The sequence below is a fragment of the Octodon degus genome, unplaced genomic scaffold (assembly GCF_000260255.1).
Source record: "Octodon degus isolate 3935 unplaced genomic scaffold, OctDeg1.0 scaffold00138, whole genome shotgun sequence".
NCBI lineage: Eukaryota > Metazoa > Chordata > Mammalia > Rodentia > Octodontidae > Octodon > Octodon degus.
Window position 1 is genome coordinate 4,830,623 of NW_004524714.1, and position 7,670 is coordinate 4,838,292.

At 45.4% G+C, this 7,670-nt stretch overlaps 2 protein-coding genes across 2 annotated transcripts in view; one reads left to right on the forward strand and one right to left on the reverse strand.

The window, feature by feature from the left end:
* LOC101589862 (rab9 effector protein with kelch motifs) overlaps positions 1-7,670 on the reverse strand; it is a gene marked incomplete at its 3' end in the record, with an annotated part of 50,929 nt that overhangs the window by 756 nt on the left and 42,503 nt on the right. The gene's annotated exons all lie outside the window — the stretch shown is intronic.
* On the forward strand, positions 1,192-6,079 carry Hspa5 (heat shock protein family A (Hsp70) member 5). The gene is made up of 9 exons (XM_004641573.3): positions 1,192-1,280; positions 1,368-1,602; positions 1,695-1,926; positions 2,306-2,443; positions 3,020-3,132; positions 3,224-3,614; positions 3,737-3,974; positions 4,531-4,698; positions 5,166-6,079. The coding sequence occupies exons 2-9, from the start codon at positions 1,481-1,483 to the stop codon at positions 5,726-5,728; spliced, it is 1,965 nt and encodes a 654-aa protein (XP_004641630.1). The 5' UTR covers positions 1,192-1,280; positions 1,368-1,480; the 3' UTR covers positions 5,729-6,079.

A 7,670-nucleotide genomic window follows, 5' to 3' on the forward strand; every position in this document is an offset into this window, starting at 1 on the left:
CAGCACCACATGACAGCCAGCCCCGCCCCCTGGTGGGCTGAGCTGGCCACACACACACACACACACACACACACACATAAATAAATAAAATTAAAAAAAAAAAGAAAATGGACAATTGCTAAAAAGAACTGAACTGTGAGAAGCATAGGACACGTGAAGGGCACAGTGAACAAAGCTTGGCACATATTAAACAGTAGCATCGATTATTATTTGTAACACGTTATTAAACAAGAACAAAGCATGACAAAGGCCAGTGCTTTTAGGACATTAGCCATTCCCAGGAATAATATAGAAAGGCATCACAAACGGTTAAAGAAGGATTTGCAAATGATAACCTGGCATAAAGGGAAATGATGGGAAGTTTGAAAAAAAATATTCTAACCCAGGGTAGGAGTAGTAACATAAATAAATTTTCAAGAGAAGTTCGCCACTGTGGAGAGGGAGATCGAGGGCAAGGAGGAAATACTCGGCCAGGCCAGTCCTGGGACGAACCGAGGGGTAGGTCAATTTGGAGAAAAGACAAATAAAGCAGGCGGAGTGCAAGGGAGACAGGACTAGCTGGGAAAAGTCACGATGCGCGACCACACAGAGCCCAGAGCGGCCCCAACTCGAGAAGTGCGGCGAGTGAATGACAAAAGGCCTTGAAACTGGCACACCCCGGTACCGGTAGTGGCTGCCAAGGGCCGAGAAATGTATTCTACGGTGACCACAGCATCTATGATGAGGCCCGGCTCCTTGGGTTGGGATGGAACCTGGCAGGAGAAAAAGTTGCTTTCTGCTTCGGGATGAGGTACAGAGGAGTGGAGAACGACGAGTAAAGAGAAGAAAGACGCCTGTCCCACCGCCCCACGGGAAGCGGCGCGCCAGACCGAAATCGGTCCCTTGGGGCCAGGCTTGAGGGCAGAACCCTAGCGGTTACTGGCGGAAACGGCTTGAGGGTGAGAGGTCATACGTGCAACTGGCAGCTGCTCAGCCAATGGGGACAGCAGACGAAGCGGATGTTACTGCTCATTGGTGATCGTCGGCAACAACCAGCAGCCAATAAGTCCTCCTGGGAGGCGTAGCTGTGACGTTTGTTGCGGAGGAGGCCGCTTCGAATCGGCGGCGGCCAGGTTGGTGGCCTGGACCAATCAGCGGCCTCCAACGAGAAGCACCTTCGCCAATCGGCGGCCTCCACGACGGGGCTGGAGGGAGGTATATAAGCCGAGTCGGCGACAGCGCGCTCATCCCCGGTGGAGACAACATAGGAAGCTTCGGTCTGGTGTCCGCTTGTGTGAGAGGTGAGCCCTGAGGCCTGCTCTTCTGGGCCTGTTCTTAGCCTTTTCGTCATTCGGCCGCTCCTTATTCGCGTCTTCTGACGCTTTCAGATCAGTGACCTCGCTGCGCTCGGGTTCTGCAGCCTGTTGCTGCGTTGTCTGCGACTCCTGCTGACCGACTGGCTGACTGGCTGACTGGCTGACTGGCTGACGGCGCCGCTGAGATGAAGCTGTGTCTGGTGGCCGCGGTGCTCCTGCTACTCGGCCCGGCGCGGGCCGAGGAGGAGGACAAGAAGGAGGACGTGGGCACGGTGGTCGGCATCGACCTGGGGACCACCTACTCCTGGTGAGTGGGGCTTGTGCTGGGGAGACGGGGCGTGGCCTCCTGGGCCGGCGTGAAGCACCGTGCTCATTTCTTCTGTTGGGTTTTTCCACCAGCGTCGGGGTGTTCAAGAACGGCCGCGTGGAGATCATCGCTAACGACCAGGGCAACCGCATCACGCCGTCTTACGTGGCCTTCACCCCAGAAGGGGAGCGTCTGATCGGCGATGCAGCCAAGAACCAACTCACCTCCAATCCCGAGAACACGGTCTTCGACGCCAAGCGGCTTATCGGTCGCACTTGGAACGACCCCTCGGTGCAGCAGGACATCAAGTTCTTGCCTTTCAAGGTCCGACTGGGTTTTTTCACCTCTTGAATGTGATTGGGAAGTTTAGGATTAAGTCGTTGAAAAATGTGGACGCGCAAAAAAGAATATACAGTAGATGCGGTGTAACAGAAGTTTTTCTTGGTAATTTTAGTATGCTAAAAAAAAAAAAAAAAAGACCGAGTAGTTGACATGGGGATATTCTATCCACCTTAGTGTAGTATTAAAATTTCAGAAATCTGACTTCGTTGGATACCTATATATGCTACCTTAGTAATGTTAGTGGATGTTCAGGTCCCAGTGACCAAAATAAGCCAGATACTGGGAAAGTGAGGCCTTAAAAGTTTGAGATGTCGGTGCTTCAGTGGCTGGAAAAATTTATACTAAGTTATTTTTTAAATAGGTGGTTGAAAAGAAAACTAAACCATACATTCAAGTTGATATTGGAGGTGGGCAAACCAAGACATTTGCTCCAGAAGAAATTTCTGCCATGGTTCTCACTAAAATGAAGGAAACTGCTGAGGCTTATTTGGGAAAGAAGGTAAATATTTCTAGAGCACTGTCAAATGTTTTTTTATAGATTATTACCACTGTTCTTATTTGACTTACATCCTACCATTGAAATGTTCATGGTCATTGCAGTTTGAATCAGATCATCCGTGTTTATCAGGTTTAGTTATTTAGTGCTTTAATGTAGGCCCAACAAAATGCTAGACAATTTTCCTGTTTTTGACACTTAACTGCTTGAAATTATGGCCATGAGGTTGTATATTGTCAAGTGCTTTCTTAGTGCTAGAGGTAGCCCATGAGTCTAACTCTCATGAAATTGTGTATATGGTACTCTCCTAGTAGACTTAACTTAGATACTTAAAGTGGTGGTTTGACTGTAATTTAGGTTTTTTTTTTTTTTTTTTTTTTTTTTTGAGGCCAGAAGATGCCTTTAGGGAATTTCTGGTTTGCCTAGAGTATCTGGGTTTGAACCACAGCATCTTGAGCTTGAGTGCTTTGTTTAAGCAGGCACTTAAACAACTAAGCTAATGGCCAGGCCCCCTTGACTGTAATTTAAATAGAGGTTAAAGTTGATGACCATACAATAATTATCACGTTATCTTTTTAGGTTACTCATGCAGTTGTTACTGTACCTGCCTATTTTAATGATGCTCAAAGGCAAGCAACCAAAGATGCTGGTACAATTGCTGGACTGAATGTTATGAGGATCATCAATGAGCCGTGAGTGTGAAATTCAGTGGTACAGCGTATTTACCCAATGGTGGAAATGTGAACTTGACTAAAATATTTTCCCCCCTTTTTATTCAAACAGGACAGCAGCTGCTATTGCTTATGGCCTGGATAAGAGAGAAGGGGAGAAGAACATCCTGGTGTTTGACCTGGGTGGTGGAACTTTCGATGTGTCTCTTCTCACCATCGACAATGGTGTCTTTGAAGTCGTGGCCACTAATGGAGATACTCACCTGGGTGGAGAGGACTTTGACCAGCGTGTTATGGAACACTTCATCAAGCTGTACAAAAAGAAGACTGGCAAAGATGTGAGGAAGGACAACAGAGCTGTGCAGAAACTCCGTCGTGAGGTAGAAAAGGCCAAGCGGGCCCTGTCTTCTCAGCATCAAGCAAGAATTGAAATTGAATCTTTCTATGAAGGAGAAGACTTTTCTGAGACCCTAACTCGTGCCAAATTTGAAGAACTAAACATGGTATGTGCCTTGATTTTTTGCTTTCCTAATGAGATTTAGAGTCACTGAATGTAGAACAACGCATATAGAGACCCAGGCAATATCTAGGTAACAAGTATCAGTAACCATGGCTTTTATTCTAGGATCTGTTCCGTTCTACCATGAAGCCTGTCCAGAAAGTGTTGGAAGATTCTGACTTGAAGAAGTCTGATATTGATGAAATTGTTCTTGTTGGTGGCTCTACTCGAATTCCAAAGATTCAGCAACTGGTTAAAGAGTTCTTCAATGGCAAGGAGCCGTCCCGTGGCATAAACCCAGATGAGGCTGTAGCGTATGGTGCTGCTGTCCAGGCTGGTGTACTCTCGGGTGATCAAGATACAGGTAAGCCACTGACACCCCTTTTTTTTTTTGAGACAGGGTCACACTGTCTTTCAGGCTGATCTTAAACTCACTGTGTAGCTCAGGCTGGCCTCAAGCTCACAGCAATCCTTCTGCCTCAGCCCCCAGTGCTGCTGTGATTACAGTCACAGTACTTATCACAGTATTGTGCATCATGCTTAAGTACGTCACGGGGAGGGGGGAAGGGATGTAGCCCAGCATCAAAGGGCCTGCCTGGTAGGTAAGCATGAGGCCAAGAGTGAATCCTTGTACAAAAAAAAAAAAAAAAAAAAGAAACCTCAGCTCTCTAGAAAGACAGTAAGAAGCTTTGACCTTAGAAAACAATAGAATACACAGCGAAGGAAAGAAATATCAAAGATAGGACCTGGGGCAGTCTTGAGATTCTTTGCAGCTGTTTAATTCATTTCTCCTATATGTCTATGGTCATAACCTTAGTAAGTGGCAAAACCGAAAAGAAACTCAGTTTCTGGGGAGACTTGGTAGTGGTCTTGGGACTCACATTGCATTGGAACGTAACTTGATGCATGCCCTTTTGCAGGAGACCTGGTACTGCTTGATGTTTGTCCCCTCACGCTTGGCATTGAAACTGTGGGCGGGGTCATGACCAAACTGATTCCAAGAAACACCGTGGTCCCTACCAAGAAGTCTCAGATCTTCTCCACAGCTTCTGATAATCAACCAACTGTTACAATCAAAGTCTATGAAGGTAATGATATTTGTCAGTACTGTGGTAGGTCTTAAAAGGATATGACTTAGCATTTAATATGTAGTATTAAAAGGATTGAGGAAAGTTTTCTTTTTCAGATGGCAGAAATCCTTAATTTGACTAGTGTTGAATTTCATAGAGTCTGTATTTAAGTTATTTAGCACTTGTTCCTGTTAAAAATAACTTTTGAGCTGGTTCTGAGAATACAAAAATAAAAAAAGTTTATTTTACAGTGCATACAAGTAGATAAAATTCAGGTAAGACAACGATAACGAACCTGTCAGCTTTCAGTGATACAGCCTGCTGTGACACATGTGTGGTTCACCACCAGCAGTTGTTGCTGTTTGCAGGCCAATACTGAGTCGCTTAAGCTTGATTGTGTCCTTGCCCCCCTGTAGGCTCTAACAGAAACAGGATGTAGACATCCAGTGCTAGTCAACAAATAAAGTTTCCTGTTTTAATTTTAGGGGAGCGACCTCTGACAAAAGATAACCACCTCCTGGGTACATTTGACCTGACTGGAATTCCTCCTGCTCCTCGTGGGGTTCCGCAGATTGAAGTCACCTTTGAGATAGATGTGAATGGCATTCTTCGGGTGACAGCTGAAGACAAGGGTACAGGAAACAAAAATAAGATCACAATCACCAATGACCAAAACCGCCTTACACCTGAAGAAATTGAAAGGATGGTCAATGATGCCGAGAAGTTTGCTGAGGAAGACAAAAAGCTCAAGGAACGCATCGACACTAGGAATGAGCTCGAAAGCTATGCCTACTCTCTAAAGAACCAGATTGGAGATAAAGAAAAGCTAGGAGGCAAACTTTCCTCAGAAGATAAGGAGACCATGGAAAAAGCTGTAGAGGACAAGATTGAATGGCTGGAAAGCCACCAAGATGCTGACATTGAAGACTTCAAAGCAAAGAAGAAGGAATTAGAAGAAATTGTTCAGCCAATTATCAGCAAACTCTATGGAAGTGCAGGCCCTCCCCCAACTGGTGAAGAGGATACAGCAGAAAAAGATGAGTTGTAGACACTGTTCTGCTAGCGCTGTAATATTGTAAATACTGGACTCAGGAACTTTCGTTAGGAGAAAATTGAGAGAACTTAAGTCTCGAATGTAATTGGAATCTTCACTTCAGAGTGGAGTTGAAAATGCTATAGCCCAAGTGGCTGTTTACTGCTTTTCATTAGCAGTTGCTCACATGTCTTGGGGTGGGGGGACAAGACAAATTGGCCATCCTAAAAAACGGTAAAAAAGCTGGGTCAAGGCTGTGTGTTCACCTCAGAAATGTTCTATTTAACAATTGGGTCATGTACATCTGGTGTAGGAACTTTTTTTCTACCATAAATGACACCAATAAATGTTTGTTATTTACCCTGGTCTAGTTTTTGTGAGAAGCTTCTAATCAGATCAGTCATAGGATAACTGAGATGGGTTAGGTTCTCGATTGGATGAGAGCGTGGGAGCATGTGTGGGATGCAGAGGTAAAGAAACCCTTCTATTCCAAATTGAAAGGGAGGGAGGCTTGCTGCATCCTCACCCAGCAGGGGCTATTTTACAGTATCTAGGAGTTGAGATTTTTTTTTTTTTAATTTTTTTATTTGTGTGTGTGTGTGTGTGTGTGTGTGTGGCCAGCTCAGCCCACCAGGAGGTGGAGCTGGCTGGCATGTGGTGCTGGGGGATTGAACCGTGGTCCCTGTGCGTTGCTAAGCTTGTTCTAAGTAGGTACTTTAGACCACTGAGCCATCTCACCAGCCCCGGAGTTGAGATTTTTTTGAGCATCCCTAAAATATTTTTTTTTGGGGGGGATCTCTTAAAACTGTTGGCTTTTTATAACCAATGAATGATGTTTTATAAAAACTGGCTTTCTAGTTGCTTGGATTCTCTTTTCAGAACTGATGGAGCCAGGTATGATGGCACATACCTGTAACTGTAGCACTTTAGGAGTGAGATGAGGTCTAGAGTTCAAGTCCAGCCCAGGCAGCGGCAGTTCAGCAACTTTGACCCTTTTTGAAAACAAGGGGCTCGGAGTGTGAGTTTAGCTCATTGCAAAGGTTCTGCGTTAAAGCCAGAATACCAAAATTTTTTTGGTGAACACAGTATGTAAAACAGGTCTGCAGGCCAATGCCATCAAATGGGTTTTTTTGTTTTTTGGTGAAACGGGATTGAACTCAGGCCCTTGCACTTGCCAGGCAAATGCTTGTTCTACTGAACTATCTCCCTGGCCCCTCTATCAGATGTTGAAACAGTGCTTTGTATCCTTGGGAGGGCAGTGGGGTAGAAGGAATAAGAGTTCTCTCAACATCCCTGTCACCAGAAGCTACCATTACTATGTATAGTAAACCTTGGGATCAGGTAAGACTTCAAGTGGTAAATGTCCACCCATGTTTACAGCTTGTGCTGTATCCCCCACACCCCCAGTAGGGATCGAAGCCACGGCCTTCATGCTGAGCTACATTACCAGTCTGTTTAAACATTTTGAGACAGGGTCTGATGTTGCCCAGAATGGGCTTGAACTCCTGCCCCAGGCTCTCAGCTTTGTTCTCCTTTCCTCAGCTTTAGTGCTTGTGCAACCCTTTCTGCAACAGAAGATTCTAGGAGGGGTTATCCTTGCAGTTCATTTCTTAAAAAACAGGTAAGAATAAGGCAGATGTCTTTTTTGCACAAAAAAAAAAATATTGGAGATGGGGCTGGGGAGATAGCTCGGAGGTCTAAGCGCCTGCCTGGCAAGCACAAGGACCTGGGTTCAATTCCCAGTACAGCATGCCATGCAGGCCCTAGAACCCCAGAAGCACCGCCAAGACCAGGCATGGTGGCGCATGCCTGTAATCCCAGTGCTGGGGAGGCTGAGATGAGAGGATGGATCACTATGAATCAGAGCTGTGTAGTGAGACCCTGTACCAAATAAAAAGATTTTTTTTAATATTTATTTATTTTTATTTATTACATTTATTGTGTGTGTGTGTGTGTG

Excerpts from the sequence above, each read along its gene's own strand:
- Hspa5 (XM_004641573.3), top strand. The coding sequence starts at position 1,481 with ATGAAGCTGTGTCTGGTGGCCGCGGTGCTCCTGCTACTCGGCCCGGCG. Across the intron at positions 1,603-1,694 it reads CTGGGGACCACCTACTCCTG|CGTCGGGGTGTTCAAGAACG; the intron begins GTGAGTGGGGCT and ends TTTTTCCACCAG. Across the intron at positions 3,615-3,736 it reads AATTTGAAGAACTAAACATG|GATCTGTTCCGTTCTACCAT; the intron begins GTATGTGCCTTG and ends CTTTTATTCTAG.